General features: G+C 48.7%; 1 protein-coding gene across 1 annotated transcript in view; it reads left to right on the forward strand.

Annotated features, from left to right (window-relative positions):
* Positions 1-353: 353 nt before the first annotated feature.
* Positions 354-17,678, forward strand: part of pcloa (piccolo presynaptic cytomatrix protein a) — a 48,080-nt gene continuing 30,755 nt past the window's right edge. The window contains 6 exon segments of the mRNA XM_047022681.1: positions 354-562; positions 2,714-3,243; positions 3,310-3,812; positions 5,453-5,723; positions 5,793-6,628; positions 16,543-16,815. Of these exon segments, the coding sequence (XP_046878637.1) occupies positions 354-562; positions 2,714-3,243; positions 3,310-3,812; positions 5,453-5,723; positions 5,793-6,628; positions 16,543-16,815 (2,622 nt within the window).

Genomic DNA, 17,678 nt, shown 5'->3' on the forward strand with positions numbered 1-17,678 from the left:
GGTATGACACGACCGGTTAAGTAGCTGTTATTTAACGATTGTCCCCTTTAAATACATTTTTCCTTCGGTGATGTCTCCGGATCACCTGTCAAATGCGGAACATGCGCGTTGGTGAGAGCAGGGAGACGAGGTGGGATAGTGGAACCGAGACCCGCACAGAAATCGTCGTCCCCTCCGTAGCAAATATGCAAACATCACTGACACGACATACCGTTGTAGAAGTGGGTGTTGAGATCAAGACATAATTTGGGATGCCTCGCGAAGCCGAGAAATCCCTTTTCCACAACAACCGTTGGAGCTAAAAACGCAGAGTATCGCGTACCGAATCTAACGTGGGGCGGGAGGGGTCGATCATGGGGAACGAAGCGAGCCTCGAAGGAGGCGAAGGGGGGCTTGCTGGATTACCGGAGGGTCTCGCACCGGACGGGAAGGGAGGCTTCATCCGGATCCCCAGTGGGGTACAGGCGGATCTCAGCCAACTCAGCGAGGATGACAGGAAACAACTCGCCGCCGCTATGTCAAGGACGCAAGCCAGGAAGCCAGGAGGCGCTCCGGCTCGAAGGCAGGGCTTTTTACAAGAATTTTGCTTCTTTAAAATATCCTCTCCCCAACAGAGTAGCCTACTCAGTTGTGTCTCTTTGTGGGTGAATCTGACGTGTTTTGATCAGATAACTGCATGTTGCTAGCAGCATCAGAAGAGTGCAGGTTCACACCCATTCACATCAGATAGGCTACCATTCTCTCCCTATCCTTTTCGGATACATTATTGTAAGTGGTAAAATTTGACATTGGGTTGCAATTAGAAACATCTGTAAAAGCGTTTACATCGTGGTCGGTAGTTTTTCCCCGCAATCACGTAGTGTTAATCATTTGTAAAATGAGCGCATCCACCTGATCTAAAGCTGCATAGCCTACTGTGTCACCAATAGGCTGAATGCTCATAATATACTGCTGCTTATCTAATGGCATTTATCACACACAATATGTCATATTCCTTTATGTAGTCGTTAACAAAAAACAAAAAAATGACTGCGTTACTTGTCTAAAAATAGCTTTATCAATCAATTTAGGGCTGCTCTTTAAGATCTGGGAAGACACTAGTGTTTGTGTGAAAGAATCGAAATGCCTGCTGGGTAAAATTCCTTTTACAAGCGCTAGCTGGATTTTTTTTCCCGCGGACGACGCTCTTTCACCCAAACAAATAGCCTATATCCGCATGTTCATATTTATATCGCTAATTACCTTGGCAATGTTTTAAAAATATTCGTATTTGCACCGCTTACAGAGCTTGTTTTGCTTGACAGTTTTTACGAATGGTTGGTTACAAAAACGCTCGGTTGAGTGAAAAGAATCATGTCCTGGTTCTAAAATATCCCACTATGTGTTTGATTCTGATAAACACATCCTTACTAAATTACAGGGCATTAGCAATCAATACAATTGAATATAAGGATAAGGATAAGGATAGGCTACTAATTGCCTCCAGTGGTGAAAAACGTTATTTTGATAAAGCTGGACTGGGGGGAGGGGACATGATAAATATTAATATGTCTATATTTAGAACTGCAAGCGTAAATGTCATCAGTCATTGATTTCCTTCCCATTGTTTTCAATGAACGTTTTGAATTTCATCTTTGTAATGAAAGATATTGAGAATCTTGGAAGAGCTCAGAATTAGTTTAAACGATGAGAAGCGCACGAAGGAGATGTACAGTAGTCGCTGGCCATGGTTCTGAAAGCAAGCAGGCAGCATTCGTGCCCCCTGAAGCAGATGCGTAAGATACGTAAAAGAAGGGGGGGGGAGTCATTTTTATATTCAATGTTATCATTTCATCAACAGTCTTCCGTTTTTCTGGAATAGTTATTGACTTGTTATTAAACCAGGAGAGAAGCCTCCAATGCATTGCAGCTTCCCATTACGAAATACTGTTCCAACTCGACCCCTTTTGACTTAATCGCGAGCATTGCATCGATCGTCTCGTGACAGTCACGTCTTCATTGAAGAATTACAGAGTTGTCTCTGACAGTGTGTTGGCTGTTTCTATCGCCTCCCTTATCCAACTAATGAAGACATCTCATCTTACACTACCTGAGCCGTTTCACTTTGTCTTTTGCCGTCAACGTTCTCTTTTGACTTTCCGTTACTTTCCGTCATCGGTAGCCTGCAGTAGTAAGCTACTATCTGAGTTCACAGGGGTGATGAAAGGCCTTTGTCTAATTACTTTAGGGCTAAGGGGAAAAGGACAAATTTGAGCAATAGAGAAAGTGAGAATCCGTGAGATATGTGGAAAGTGGTTTAATGTTTGACATATAACTCCCAGCGGTATGAAACACTCTGACTCTGCCATAGCAGGTTTCTAAACAATTCTCTTAAACTTATCAGGATTTTGAAAACTGACGGATTAATATAATATCTATGTCAGTTCATTTGATCTTGTCACCATCGATGTAGATTGAATTAGACTAGAATTGTTTAGTCTTTCTTCTTCTACTTTGATGGCATGGATGTCACCATAACAACACTGCCAAAGCATCAAGTATCAATGAAACAAAATGAAACATTTCATAGATTTAAATAAGAAAACGTTCTGTTCCTGTTTCTCTCTCTCTCTCTCTCTCTCTCTCTCTCTCTCTCTCTCTCTCTCTCTCTCTCTCTCTGTCTTCCGCTCTCTTCTATCTCCTCTCTCTCCATCTTCTGCTGTGTGTCTCTCAGGCCTTCAGAAGCGGATGCCCAGCAGCGCCCCCAGCAGGCAGGAGGCGGGGCCTCTCGGGGCCCGACAGGCCTCAGCAAGAGTCGCACCGTAGACGCGTTCGGACAGGGCCCCGTGGGCAAGCCGTCCCCAGGCCGCAGCCCCTCGTCCCTCAGCCTCCTCGAGTCTAAATTCCGGCAGGAGCCCAAAGACCCAGAGACCAAAACCGGCATGTTTGGCTCTAACTTCCTGAGCGGGGCCAACCCTCTCAACGCCGTCTCCTCCATGACGTCCTCCGTGTCTTCCTCCATGTCCTCTGCGGTTAACATCCCCAAATTCGGCTTGTTTGGAGATGAGGAGGAGGACGATAGCCCCCCTCCAACAGCAGCCAAGCCAGGAGGGAAGCCCCCTGGGGCGCCCCCAGGGCAGGGGAGAGGCCCTCAGCAAGGCCCAGGGCCCAAGGGCTCCCAGCAAGGAGGACCACCAAGACAGGGCCAAGCAGGGCCCCCTGGACAAGGACCTAAACCAGGCCAGGGCCCCCCTGGACAACAGGGCCCAAAGCCAGGCCAGGGACCCCCAGGTCAGGGCCCCCCAGGGCCCAAGGGCCCCCAGCAAGCAGGGCCCCCTGGACAGGGACCTAAACCAGGCCAGGGGCCCCCAGGCCAGGCCCCCCCCGGACAGCAGGGCCCAAGACCAGGGCAGGGGCCGCCAGGCCAGGGGCCCCCCGGACAGCAGGGCCCAAGACCAGGCCAGGGGCCCCCAGGCCAGGGGCCCCCCGGACAGCAGGGCCCAAAGCCAGGCCAGGGTCCACCCCAACAGCAAAAAGGAGGCCCACAAGGACCCCCCCAAGGCCCTGGGGGTAAGCCAGGGCCGCAGCAGGCAGGACCAGGTGGTCCTGGGAAGCCTGGGCCCCCTGGCGCGGGTCCACAGCCAGGCGGCCCTGCCAAGGCAGGAGGACCCCCTGGTCCCCCAGGGCCTGGGAAGCCTGGAGGTGGGGCGTGTCCGCTGTGTAAGAGCACCCAGTTGAACGTTGGAGCTAAGGAGCCACCCAACTACAGCACCTGCACCGAGTGCAAGAACCAGGTGTGCAGCCTGTGTGGCTTCAGCCCTCCAGATTCAGCGGTAAGAAACAACTGGATCTGTATGTTTGACTGTTTGTATATTTGTATATCTGTTTTTTGTTCCCAACTGCATCTATTCTCGCCCCTGTCCCCTGTAATAATGAAAACACTGTCTCTCTCAGGATAGAACTTCAATATGAATTCTTAGAAAGTGTCACATCAAGAATTCAGAGTGCCTCCGATACTAGGGCAGATTCAATATTGATGGCCAGTGTTCTTCCCTGGAAACAGTCATCTTGTTTTGTGATATCAATACAGACTGGGTTAGCTTTACTGCATTAGCATAGTTTCACTTCATACTTTACACTTAGCTTTTAGCTTGCTAATGCTAAAAGTAGCTTTTAGCATAAAATGAGCCAGGTGGTAACTACTAGCTTTTAGCATCTTTAGCATTCCGGAGATGCTAATGCATGTCTGAGCTAGCTCTAGCTAGGCCTCTCATATGAGCAACACACAGCATGAGCAGAAGAGGCACCATATGGACACTGGGGAAGTGAGCGAGGTGACTCATGTCTCAAACACAGGAAGCTACCATAGCAGAGCTACCTGCTGGGCACTGGTTAACCAAGCTGGTCGATAGCCATTTTTAAAGCCTGTTGCGTTACAGCTAATGCAATGTTCCCAAAAGGGAGATTTCCCGTGCGCTACCAACACAGGCAGGGTAAAGACAACACTCAGACGTAATGGATTCCAGAGGCTGTTTAGCCCGACGCTGTGCTGGGCATTGTCCTGTACAGCAGAATGAGATCAGCGCTATCTGTAGTTCATCTTCTCTTCAGAATAGTGGTATTGTTTGGATGTTTGACACCAATCATGAAAAGACAAATGAGTTGAGCTGGTTGTTCCATCATGCAGGCAAATGATAGTGAAAATATCAATACTGGCCCTTTTATTTATTCTATGGCTAGGTAGTAAGGAAAAATACCAATGGTTCTATTGATTAACCTAAATAGGATAATAATATCAAAAGGCCCTAAATTTATGGTGGGGAAATACTTTTGTGAGCATCAATATAGTACATAACAACAAGCCCATGTTTCATCATAAGAGCTTTTAAAATATAGATAGATTTTCAGTATTTCAAGACTAAATCAATAAACTTCACATACTCAATGAAGACAAATCACGTTATATAAATAATAGGATTTTGTACCTCAAATGACGAAAAACATGCTGTTGGAGAATGTTATAGCTGTTCTGGAAATTGCTTTGATATATAAAGGCTCCATCATTAACGCTTAATGAGACTGCAAATTTGCAATATTTGCTATTAAATCCCCAAGCTTAGTCAGAACTAATTTGTCTCATGAAGAGACGAAGGAAAACAAATTAGGTTTGGAAAGAAGGATCATGTGCAACTGGAACTGGCAAATGAATTAATGTTTGTAACTGGAATAACAGAACAGCATTCTATTAATGTGTTATATTTGTGCATGTGCATGCATTTGTGAGCAAGTGTGTGTATTTCACATCTGACCATATTTTGTAAAACATTTTAAGATAGATTTTGGCCTTTTCTTGGCTTTATCCGACAGAGAGAGTTGGCGATAGACAGGAAACGTTGGAGAGAGAGAAGGGGATGCAGGAATGGTCCTGAGCTAGCGGGGCCTCCATGTCTGACCGTGTTCTGTCCTTCCACAGGGGAAGGAGTGGCTGTGTCTGAACTGCCAGATGCAGCGTGCCATGGGGGGGATGGAGAACTCAGGCCCCCCCTCCACCATGCACCCACGACAGGGCTCCGCTCCTTCCTCCCCGCAGAGGAAGGACCCCAACGCCAAACCCGATGGTAGGAAGCCGTCTCTCCTGATCAAGCAGCAGAGCGTCACAGACTCCTTCAAAGGCTTAACCCCTCCGACGACGCCCAAGCAGAAATCTCCGGGTCCCTCCTCCCCAGGGCCCATGTCCCCCGGAGGACAGAAGCCCCCAGATTCTCCCGGGTCCACAGGGAGCAGGTCCCAGCCTCCCTCCCCCCAGCATCGCCCCGGCGGACCGCCACAAATCGACCCCAAGACGGGCCGCCCCATCCAGCCCGGCCAGAAAGGAAGCCCCCAACCCTCTCCAGCCAAGCCCAAGCAGGAGTCCAGCTTCTTCGGGGGCCTGGGGGGCCTGAGTCTAGGGGGGCTGACGGATGCAGCCAAGCCCCCCGCCGCTGCCTCCCAGGCGGCAGAGTCTGTCACAGGAAAACTGTTCAGTGGCTTCGGGGGGTTCACAGAATCGGCAAAGCCTCAAGCCCCGCCCTCCTCCGCCCCTAAACAGGAAGAGTCCGTCGCAGGGAAGCTGTTTGGAGGGTTCGGCTTTAGCGAAGCAGCCAAGCCTCCGGCCGCCGCCTCCCAGAAGGCCGAGGCCGTTTCAGGGAAGATGTTTGGATTTGGGTCTTCCATCTTAAGCTCGGCCACAAACCTCATCTCAAACGCTCCAGGGGATGCGGACGCAAACGAAGAGTCTCCACCTGGTTCCCCCCCCGACACCCCCGGAGCGGACTCCCCCCTCGGCTCCCCCCCGGACTCCCCCTTCTCCCCTCCCGGGTCGCCCCCGGACGACTCCGACTGCCCCCCTGACACCCCGGATGCCAAGTCCAAGGAGGCCCCTAAGCCCATCCCCCAGGAGGAGAACCTAGAAGTCCAGCCTGCACCAGAGCCTCCCGAAGCAGATGAGCCTCCTACTCCAGGCCCAGGCTCTGGGGCCCTGGAAAACTGCCCTCTCTGTAAGGTGGAGCTGAATGTGGGATGTGACCCACCAAACTACAGCATCTGTACGGAGTGCAACAAGACTGTGTGCAACCTTTGTGGTTTTAACCCCACGCCTCACCTGGGAGAGGTAAGGCCAACATCACCGCTCTGGCAAAGCCCTTCTAAAATGGGATCTTCACATTTCGGACGTATACATCTTCATGAGTTGTTTTAAACGTGATCGCTATGTTCTACATGTCCCACACCCCATTAGTCAGGATACTGTGTGTCTTCTAAATAGATCACAGTATCTCCATTTTATGCTCTTGAATTGGGTCACAATGGAGTGACTATAAAGTGTGAACAGGCCAGGAAACATCTTTGTTCATGTGCTGTCCAATCGCAGTAGGAAAAATCGAAAATCAGTTCTCTGCTCGTAATCACTGCAATCCCTCTTATAAGCCTTGTGGGGTATTCGGATATATGGAACCCATTTTCAATATTTCAGTAGATTCTTTTAAACCTGAGAGACTTATTAGCCTTCGAGAGAGTGACACTTGACTGTAGTCTTATTCACACCATGAGTGTGTGTGTGTGTGTGTGTGTGTGTGTGTGTGTGTGTGTGTGTGTGTGTGTGTGTGTGTGTGTGTGAGAGATGTTCAAAGAGTACATGGAAACTGAACACTCAGTGCCTCCTGAGGGGCCGGGGGCTGTTTAGTTAGAGCCGTCATTGTGTTGTGTTTCTCTCTGACGCTCAGTGAACATATATGGTTGTGCATTGAGCACTACCATAAACAGATGGTTAATGGGTTCATCAAAGTGTAGAGTGGAGAAAAGGCAATGTAACTCATGTGGTTCAGTAGATAAAACCATACTCTAGAAAACGTTTTGTCCTTATTGCGTGTTGATGTGAGAAATGTAACTAAAGGACCTGATGTCAGTACATTGTATTACTTTGTAAGCCTTGACACAATTAGGAAATATTTAGACTACGTTTTTTCGTAGGTTCTCTCTCACCTTGAAGGTATAATCAATGTACATTTGAGATATTCTTTGATTACTATTTCATACTATTATTGTAAAAAGCAGCATTACTGGTAATAAGCGAAGCTAAACAAAAAATACTGGACACCGCCAGGGAAACAGTAGGTGTGCTTTGATAAAAGCAAGTATGAGTGCGTTGAAGTATTTTCCACCTAGCGTGTTAGTATAGCCAGGACCATCTCACGCATTCGGCGTGAGACTCAAGCACAGGACCCAAACGTTGACAGGTAGGCCTATTGTAATTTCACGACAAATCAAATTATATTAGACTTGAAAGCCCTGATAGCGTAGCATTTTCAGGAGAGCTTATTTGCTTATTTTCCACATAGCACACTAGCATAGCACGTTTGGGACATGCTAGCGTAACGTGGCTTGGGAGAGCTTCTTCACGTGTTTCTTACTTTGTGTTTGTCAGGGGTTTAAGGTGGTGTGGTGGTGCGTGGGCAGGACTGTGGTAATCCCCGCTAGGTCTATATTAGGGGCGCTGAAGAGTTTAGGCAGAGAATGTCCGGTTCCACTTCCTCGTGAGAAAACATCCGTCCTTTTCCTGCATCATGGTCTAACAGACCAGTATTAGTCCCACCTAGAGGAGAAAGGCTTTTATGAGTAAAAAAAATAAAAAATAAGAAAACTATTTTTAAAAAACTCCCAGGAAAATGCAACTCGCTAATCATTTCGAGCAACGCTCTTTAAGCAACGCTCTCAACCAGCCTTCCCGTTCATGGCTTATCTGCACCGTGCAACACACCGTGCAACATACTAGGAAAGACCTCACCTATCAGACGACGTCATGGGTTTTCATGCTTTTTAGTGTTGTTGTAACGACACATCTTGTGAATAACGAGGGGCTGCTTACCCGGATAATTGAGGCCAGACATGGGCAGGTGTGTAATTACACTGGAGAGATCTGCATCCGAAGGTGCTTAAGCTTCTGTAATTGGACAATGATTTGCCACCGCTAGACAGGCGCGTCTTAACGTTGTTACGGATCGGCTTATTTTGCAAAGAATTATCGAGTAGAGGAACCGGAAGACCGCAGGAAGCACAATGCCTGAGCACCACACCTGCTCCCTCCACATGCCACACTCACTCAGTTAATTCCATATTCAACAGCTCCAGAAGGTTGAACAAGACAACCCGATTATGCAAATAAAAAAGACCCCCATCGAAGAGAAACAGAGACTTTACTACAGCCTGAAAACATTTCTGTATGTTTCAGAGAACGTGGGGATCCCGGGCCGACCCAAACCTATCCATCCAGCGGAGGCTCTCGTCTCTAACCTTGAACTGATTGATGTCGTTCCCGGGTTTTTGTTCGCTGTAACGTGGAAAGCGTTCCTCTGTTTGTAATGAAATCGAGGGTGTGAGTCATTGATGTATGGCAGCATCGCTTGGTGAAAGGCAGGACCTGGCCCAGCCTTTCTGGGTTGACTCATCTGTGCGTAGTGTGTGTGTGTGTGTGTGTGTGCATGTGTAGCGTGTGTGTGTGCATAGTGTGTGTCGCTCTCAGAACACCAGCTGAAGAGTAGAGAGGTGTGTTTTGTACAACGCTGTATCCCACGGTGTCTGAAGAACTCGGGTTAGTCAGCAAAAATTGTGGAGGTGTGCAGTTTGGGGTGGTTGTGGGGGGTGGGGGGGGGGGTGTACACAGTGTTATATCTTATGGAGCTTTAGGGCAGACTGCGTTGAGGGCTGGATGTGTATGTGTATGTGTGTGTGTGTGTGTGTGTGTGTGTGTGTGTGTGTGTGTGTGTGTGTGTGTGTGTGTGTGTGTGTGTGTGTGTGTGTGTGTGTGTGTACTGCAGATTAAATGGAATCTGCTTCCTAAAAAGATTTGAAGGGCAGGAGGAGGCAGGAGGGTGGCACTTCTTTCCACCCAGGGCTAGAGGAGTCCCTTAACTGCTGTCAGTATTGGTACACACCAGAGGAAACACTCCCCCACACTACACACACACATACCACATACACATCACACACACTTACACATATACATAACACACACACGTATACACTGGCTGGGTGCTGGCTGGTTGGGTACAGCCTGGCTGGGTGTTTACTCTAACCCTGGGTCTGCTGTCCTTGTGGGGGAGACTGAGGACTGTCAATGGCCTGAGCTGGGGGTTGTAATGACCTCCTCCTCCTCTGTGTGTGTGTAGGTGTGTGTGTGTGTGTTCAGGGGTGTGTGTGCTTGGTGGGGACAGTAGTGTGAAGCGTACAGGGAGGCACACATAGTGTGTTTGACAGACTGTCTCATATCACACAGTGTTTCTAGTGCTGCATTCAGACTGAGTCGTCTAATGCTGACCTCTAACCCCAGGACAGTTGACCCATGACCCCAGTTCGTAGTGCGGTGTGTGACCCCTGATATTCCTGGAGCCTTGTTAGCCTCCATGATCACCCAGTGAGCACCTGCGGCCACACTGAGACACAGGTGGTCTCTGACCCGTGTGAGTGTGTGTGCTGTGTCTGTGTGATTGTGCACATGTAGTGTGTGTGTGTATACGTGTGCGTGTGTTTGCTTGTGTGAGCAGCGTGCGTGAGAACTGTGTTGGTCATAGTTATCCCTCATGCTGTCCCTCTGTTCTGTCCTGTCTACCCCCCCTACACACACACTCACACACACACACACACACACACACACTCACACACACACACACACACTCACACACACACGCACACACACACACACACACACACACACACACACACACAGTGTGCTGAGCTCTTGGCTCTGCATGGTTTGTCCTGGTCCCTGCTCATTGCTATTCAGGCTTCTGCCCACGCTTCCACGCTTCCACCGACGCTGGCAGCAGCACTCTGCCCTCACACCCTGCAGCCAGGCAGGAACACCTCCCTCCTGGGTCTCACGCACGCACACACACACACACACACACACACACACACACTGACACACACTCGTTCCTCAGCCTGGCGCAGTGTTTTGTATCCTCATTATGTAATCCACCTCCTCCTGAAACTCCTCCTATATCTCAAGTCTTGTGTTTACAGTATATATAGTGTGTGTGTGTGTGTGTGTGTGTGCATGTGTCAGTGTGTGTGCATGTGTGCTCTGCTCCATAACACAGCACCATCTCATTCACTACCATCCCTGAGGACAGAGAGGGGCAGAAATAGCTAAGTGACAAAAGAGCCACAGACCCAGCCACACAAGTGACTGCAGGGCCTTCTGGGTGTTCTGTCTCCCTCACCCCTCTCTCTCCGTCCCCCTTCTCCTCCCCCCACCCTTCTCTCTCCCACCAACCCCTCCCCCACCCATCTCTCCCCTTCTCCCTCCCCACTCTCCCTCCCCCCTCTCACCCCCATCTCCCTCTGTCCACCCCTTTTCTCTCTTCCTCCCTCTTCCTCCCTCTTTCCTACATCTCTGCACCCCTCCCTCTCCCCCTTCCCTCTCTCTCCTTCCTTCCCTCTCTCTCTCTCCCTCTCCCTCCTTATTTCCTTCCCCCTCTCTCTCCGTCTTCCTGCTCGTTGTACTTCCTGTCTTTGTGTTAGCCAGTCTCTTCAGAAGGCCGTTCTGACGCTGGCTTCCTGTCTGCTCAGAGCTCCTACTGAGTCCTCTGCAGGGCCATGCTCACAGCCTTGAAAGGAGCAGTATTTATAGACATGAAGGTGTGTGTGTGTGTGTGCCAGCTAGTGCCTGTTAGTGTGTGGATGTGTGTAGACCCAACATATGGTTGATTGTACAACAAATACTGGAGCCAGTGTATCACCGATGTCTTGTCGCATCCCATCCACCTTTATAGACACAGAGCAAAAGACAGCTCTTAACTGCAGTGTTTAAAATGAAACGCGTTGTTCGTACGCCATTACCGTTACCAGGTCACGAGTGTTTATCATATATATTATATCTCTTGTCTAATTTATGAGAGCACAGGGGTTAAAATGAGGTTGTATTTTAGCCAAGCAGTGGCTTGAGATAAAAAAAGGCAGAAAAAAAGCCTGCCAGGGCAATTGATTTTGTGCCAGTGTTGCTGGGGTACGCAGGAACAGACACACACACACACACTCACACACAGGGCCTGTCTGATAACACAATCTGCAGTATTTACGTCAAGAGGTCTTTGGCCACGTCAGATACGCCATGATCCCAAACACTGCCCGCACAAACACGCACCACAGTCACACACACCAAGGCAACATTCACTGGCCACTAGTGAGTCATCACTGCTGAGTTAGTTTGTCACTTGTCACTAAAATGACCTACATTCAGACAATCACGAGATGAAAAGGCTGATTTAATGGCAAGAGGTGCTCTCCCATGAAAGGCTGGATCTGAGTTTAAGGAAATCAAGGCCTTGAGGCATCTCAGGTTTAAGAAGTCATTGATCAGTTGATTGATCAGTGTGGTTGTCTTTCAGTTTGATCTGTTTTGGTCTCTCTTGTGTTCTCTTAGTTTTAGAGTTGGGGGGAGGGGTTGAGCCAGAGAGCAGGGTAGAAAGACAAGCAGGGCTAGCGATGGTTAAGAAGGAAGGGGATTAGCAGAGTAGGAAGTGAAAGATGGGTAAAAGAGAGTAGAAAGAGAGGGTTTAGCAGAGTAGGAAGTGAAAGATGGGTAAAAGAGAGTTGAAAGAGAGGGATTAGCAGAGTAGGAAGTGAAAGATGGGTAAAAGAGAGTTGAAAGAGAGGGTTTAGCAGAGTAGGAAGTGAAAGATGGGTAAAAGAGAGTAGAAAGAGAGGGTTTAGCAGAGTAGGAAGTGAAAGATGGGTAAAAGAGAGTTGAAAGAGAGGGATTAGCAGAGTAGGAAGTGAAAGATGGGTAAAAGAGAGTTGAAAGAGAGGGATTAGCAGAAGGGAAAACAAGCAACTTTGGAGGTATGAATGTCTCAGTTATGAGAGCGACAGAGCTATGTGAGGATGTTGTGAGAAAGAAAAAAGGTGTTTTGGAGGTAGACAGGTTGTCATGGGAAGCGAGGGGGTGGTTGTGAGAGGAGGGAAGGTGGAGGAGGGATGAACAGGAGGACCCAAGGAGAGGTCTGTTTCAGACAGGAGAGGTGCCAGCCACCGCTGTTCTTGGCAAAACTCTAACAAGCTTCTCACTGTAAGTCCACAGCTGTTAGCATTCGTGCTAGCTGGGAAAGCTAATGTGGTTGGGTTTGAAAGCATTAGCATTTTGTTACCCCTTCATGTTAGCTACATGATGTAGTATTCTGATCCAGAGTTTCAATATGAGATGCCTCCCCAGCCCTTGCCATAGTAACATTGAAAAGTAGTCCCCAATATGAAATGTATGTGTCTGTATCTTTTTACAAATTATTTTTCATCTGTGCCTTCTCTCTCTCTCTCTCTCTCTCTCTCTCTCTCTCTCTCTCTCTCTCTCTCTCTCTCTCTCTCTCTCTCTCTCTCTCTCTCTCTCTCTCTCTCTCTCTGCCGCTCGTCACCGTGGGGTTGCAGCCAGTCGTCTTTAATGACTCCCCCTTTTAAGAGCCACCCCTCCACCCTCTATACCTCCACCCTCCACCCTCTATCCCTCCATCCCTTCACCCTCCATCCCTTCACCCTCCATCCCTCCACCCTCCACCCCTCCATCCTCCATCCCTTCGCCCTCCACCCTCCATCCCTCCACCCTCCATCCCTCCATCCCTCAATCCCTCCACCCTCCATCCCTCCACCTTCCACCCCTCCACCCTCCATCCCCAGAGCCCTGGTTGAACAGGCAAGCTGGCAGTCAACACCTGTCCACCTGTGCACACACACCTGCGAGGGGAATAGCTTGCTTGAAACTGCTTGTAGACACACACACATCTGATGTGAACCGACCCCATACAGATGTTGGGGTTAAATGCTGACTATCTGGCTCAGTCAAAACATTCTTAGGCTCAGCATGTGAACATGTTGGTAACCAGGACTAGCCAGGAGTGCTTATTTAAATATCCTCAACATGTGGTAAATATATCAGAGAAATGTATGCAGAAGCTGCAAGGAACATCTTACAATCGCAAACTCACACTATCACACTATCACACTATCACACTATCACACACACTCACACACTCACACTCTCACACACATCCTAGCGTGGCTGGATCTCAGTTTTCTACCTACTCCCCCGGCTTAGTGTGTATAAATAGGAGCTTTCTCTGTCTCTCACCTGCTCACACGCACAGCGCGCACACACACACACACACACAGCACACACACAGCGCACACACACACACACATTCACACCAACAGATAGCATGCAGAGCCGACAAGGAAATGTGCAATTGTGAAGGGAACAGAAAGCGTCCCATCCCATCAAGCGAGAAGCTGCTAAATAGAAATGCCACTGCAGCACTGTTGTTAGATACAGCTGTGGTAGATATTTAGTATGAGCCACTATTTTCTTGTTATGTTTAAATTGACCCAGAAAGCTTTTCGATGACCCCGTCTCTCAATGTCATGCCAGGATAGTCTATATATTGTTAGGACTTAGGAGTATTTGGATTCTTCTCTGTGATTTGAAGACCATCCGACCTTGACTTTGTTTACCTCTGCTGTTTAGTCATTTAGGATTTAATTAGAAGTTTGTGTATTCAACTTTAGTTTCCATATTTCTGGTCAACAATCCTTGTAGTGTCCTTGAGCGTTTTTCACTTGTCTAGGAAGACGTTAGGAGTATTTCCACTCTTTCGAATTTGAAGTTGTCAAAGACTTGCCTTTGTGTCTGTGTGTGTGGACACACGTGTGTATGTCTGTGTGTGTGTGTACACACTGGTGTGTGAGTGTGACATGAGCCCCTGCAGTTCCCCTTTGTGTGTGAACACTGCTTTGGGAACCTCTTACCACACTAGCTGGTGGTGTGGATGTTGTATATCTAGACTTAGAGAGAGAGAGAGGTTCCATCATGTAGTATATCAAGGAGGATTCTTCCTTCCTGTTTATGGATGAGGTGAAATACTCCAAAACAGGGTGCATGGAAAGCAAGTGTGTGTGTGTGTGTGTGTGTAGGAACCCTGTTTATTGTGGAGGATTTCCAGGGGGCCTGTCATTTGTGATTTCTGATAACGTCAGCGATGACAAAGACATGAGTGGCCCTGTGTCAACTCAACAGAGGGTGATTGGCTGGCTGGCTGGCTAACTGACATCCTGGCTGGCTGGCTAGATTCTCGTTATTCCTTATCACTGGGCATCTCTCTGCCGTCTCTCTCTGTGATAATAGATCGAGCATTCAAGCTGAAGGACTTGGCAGAGTCTGGGCCTGGGAAGAGGGCTTCATGAAATCAGATGTATTTTATGAGTCACATCCACCGAGGACACAGTCAGCCACGTCACCACGCCTCTGCCGTCTCCTCCTGCTCTGCTCCGGGTCCGACACACGTTGTCTTGATCTCGTGACAGTGATTCACGGTGCCGCCATTCAAACTCTAATCAATGTAACCCATATTCCATTGGAGGTGTTTCCCCTGCCTGCCGGTGAACACGCCCCACCTCTGTTGTGCTTCCAGGTGGACCCGTTCCTGTGTCAGTGGGGGGGGGGGGGGGGGGGGGGGGGTGTCCAGACAGAGTGTGCACAGACTCACGCTCTATTTACAGAGCTTTGTCTCCCTCCCCCCCTTCCCTCTCTCTCGCGCTCTCTTTCTCATTTTGTCTCTCTCACTCATCCCTGCTTGCTGCCTCTTGCTCTCAATGTTTTTCAGTGTTTTCTTAGTGTGCTGTGTATCTACCTATCTGTCTGTCTGTCCATCTATGATCTATGGACCAGATCTAGCACCAGCACCACTGTTCAAGGTTACATCACAACGCTGTAAAGCACAGCATGTGTTGTGGGAAACATAGACTTCATCCTGCGTCAAAGATGAAGAAAACAAGGCTGTCTTACCACTCTGGGACCTCTGTGTGTGTGTGTGTGTGTGTGTGTGTGTGTGTGTGTGTGTGTGTGTGCGCTTTGGATCTTATCTAGAAAACCCTTATGATGTTAGAGACCAGTTTTCAGTAGCCGTAGCAGTTTTGTAGAGGTACCTTACAGTAATCGCTAATGCTGCATGTTGAATCACCTTGTTCCATTAAATATAAGAAATTACCCTCAAATTGCAGTTCTCAATGAGGACGATGACGTGTTCATTTAATGCTTGTTCAAGTGATCAATAACCAGGGAGTCAGATGGCTGAGCGGTGAGGGAGTTGGGCTAATAATCAGAAGGTTGCCGGATCGATTCCCCGCCGTGCCACATGATGTTGTGTCCTTGGGCAAGGCACTTCACCCTACTTGCCTCGGGGGGAATGTCCCTGTAGTTACTGTAAGTCGCTCTGGATAAGAGCGTCTGCTAAATGACTAAATGTAAATGTAAACCATGACAAGGCTGAATCAGTCATCCTCTGGGATCAGATTTGAACAGCTGCAATCGTAATGGTTTGTTGCCTCATTGCTGAGCTGAAAAAACACGAATTATTTCTGGATGCTTTACTCCCAAGTGGACAGGATACATGATGATAAAATCATTGCACTTTCAGAGTAAAACTGCTTCCAGAAAACCTTTGCTTGATCGCTTGCTTTTGCACTCTGTCCACTGGAAGATTAAATCAGTTCCAAATCGTCTTTACAGAATCTGTAAGATTCTCCCTATTGTGGTTAGTAAATGTAGAACATTAAACAGATGAGGGGGTTGGACTTGGGGGATTGTGGTTGTATTCTGGTCAATACATTATCCTCTATATACAAATGCAGTGGACCTGTTATGAACCTGTTTGAAATGGCTGCCCCGTCTGTCTCTCTAACATGCACTGGTAAACCCTTTGGCCCATTACCATGCATTATAAATGGCCTATCTCCTAAGTTACATAAATGTGAAAAGCTCTCCTGAAATAGATTAAGTTACTCCGGCTCCTTGTCAAAATGACCTGTAAAACAGACGTATCCAAGTCAGTGTCCATTTGCCTCATAGCTGTTTTAACAGGAAAAGTGACGTCTCTTGTTCCATTTTTAACACTCATGTCCAAACTCTTTAACAGCTACAAATGCAAATTACACTAAAACATTACCAGTATCTTACCTTGTCTTTTTTCATTTTCTTCTGATTTACAGAAAGAATGGCTTTGCCTCAACTGCCAGACCCAGAGAGCCCTCTCCGGTCAGATGGCAGACATGACCCCTCCGTCCATGGCATCTCCCACCAAGAAGCAACCGCCCGCGCCCCTCCCCACCCCTCCTGCCTCCCCTGCCCCAGCTCCTGCCTCCCCCGCCAAAGGTTTAACCAGAACTGCCTCCGTGCCTCGTGCCCCTCTGGAGGCAGTGCAAGACAAACCCGAGGCAGAGGCAACAGCTGTAGAGGAGACCCCGCACCTTCCCGATCCCAAGGTAGAACCCGAACCCTCCCAGCCCCAAACTGTAAACACTGCATCCGTCGAAGCAGATGCTACACCCATCCCATCAGAGCATGTTCCCTGTCCCTCTGACAGTCCCCTTGAGGAGAAGACAGACTCTAAAGCACCAGAGAAGGCTGAGATGTTAGAAGAACCTGTCACTGCTCCTCCTGTGGAGGTACCACAGGAACATCCCTCTGTTGATGCTCCACCTGTGGATCTTCCACAGGAACATCCGTCTGTTGATGCTCCACCTGTGGAGGTACCACAGGAACATCCCTCTGTTGATGCTCCACCTGTGGATCTTCCACAGGAACATCCCTCTGTTGATGCTCCACCTGTGGAGGTACCACAGGAACATCCCTCTGTTGATGCTCCACCTGTGGAGGTACCACAGGAACATCCCTCTGTTGATGCTCCACCTGTGGAGGTACCACAGGAACATCCCTCTGTTGATGCTCCACCTGTGGATCTTCCACAGGAGCAGCCTTGTGTTATTGAAGGACTAGAGGAAGCTACAGGGCTCAGTGAGGCAGCACCAGAACCAGATGAAAACCAAGGAGTTGTTGAGTTAGTGGCTGAAGGAGAGGACAGCTCACAGGCGCCCCCTGTAGGTAGTGAGAAAGAGGAGCCTGTTCTAGAGAAGGTTCCAGATGCAGCACTTGAGGTAGTGGCTGAAGGAGAGGACAGCTCACAGGCGTCCCCTGTAGGTAGTGAGAAAGAGCAGCCTGTTCTAGAGGAGGTTCCAGATGCAGCAGTTGAGGTAGTGGAGGCCGAGGCAATTGTAACACAAGAGATAGTCACAAAAGACTCCTCTATTGTCCCTGAAACACCTACAGAGCCTGAACCTGAACTTCC

Source organism: Hypomesus transpacificus, chromosome 7 (genome assembly GCF_021917145.1).
Source record: "Hypomesus transpacificus isolate Combined female chromosome 7, fHypTra1, whole genome shotgun sequence".
Taxonomy (NCBI): Eukaryota; Metazoa; Chordata; class Actinopteri; order Osmeriformes; family Osmeridae; genus Hypomesus; species Hypomesus transpacificus.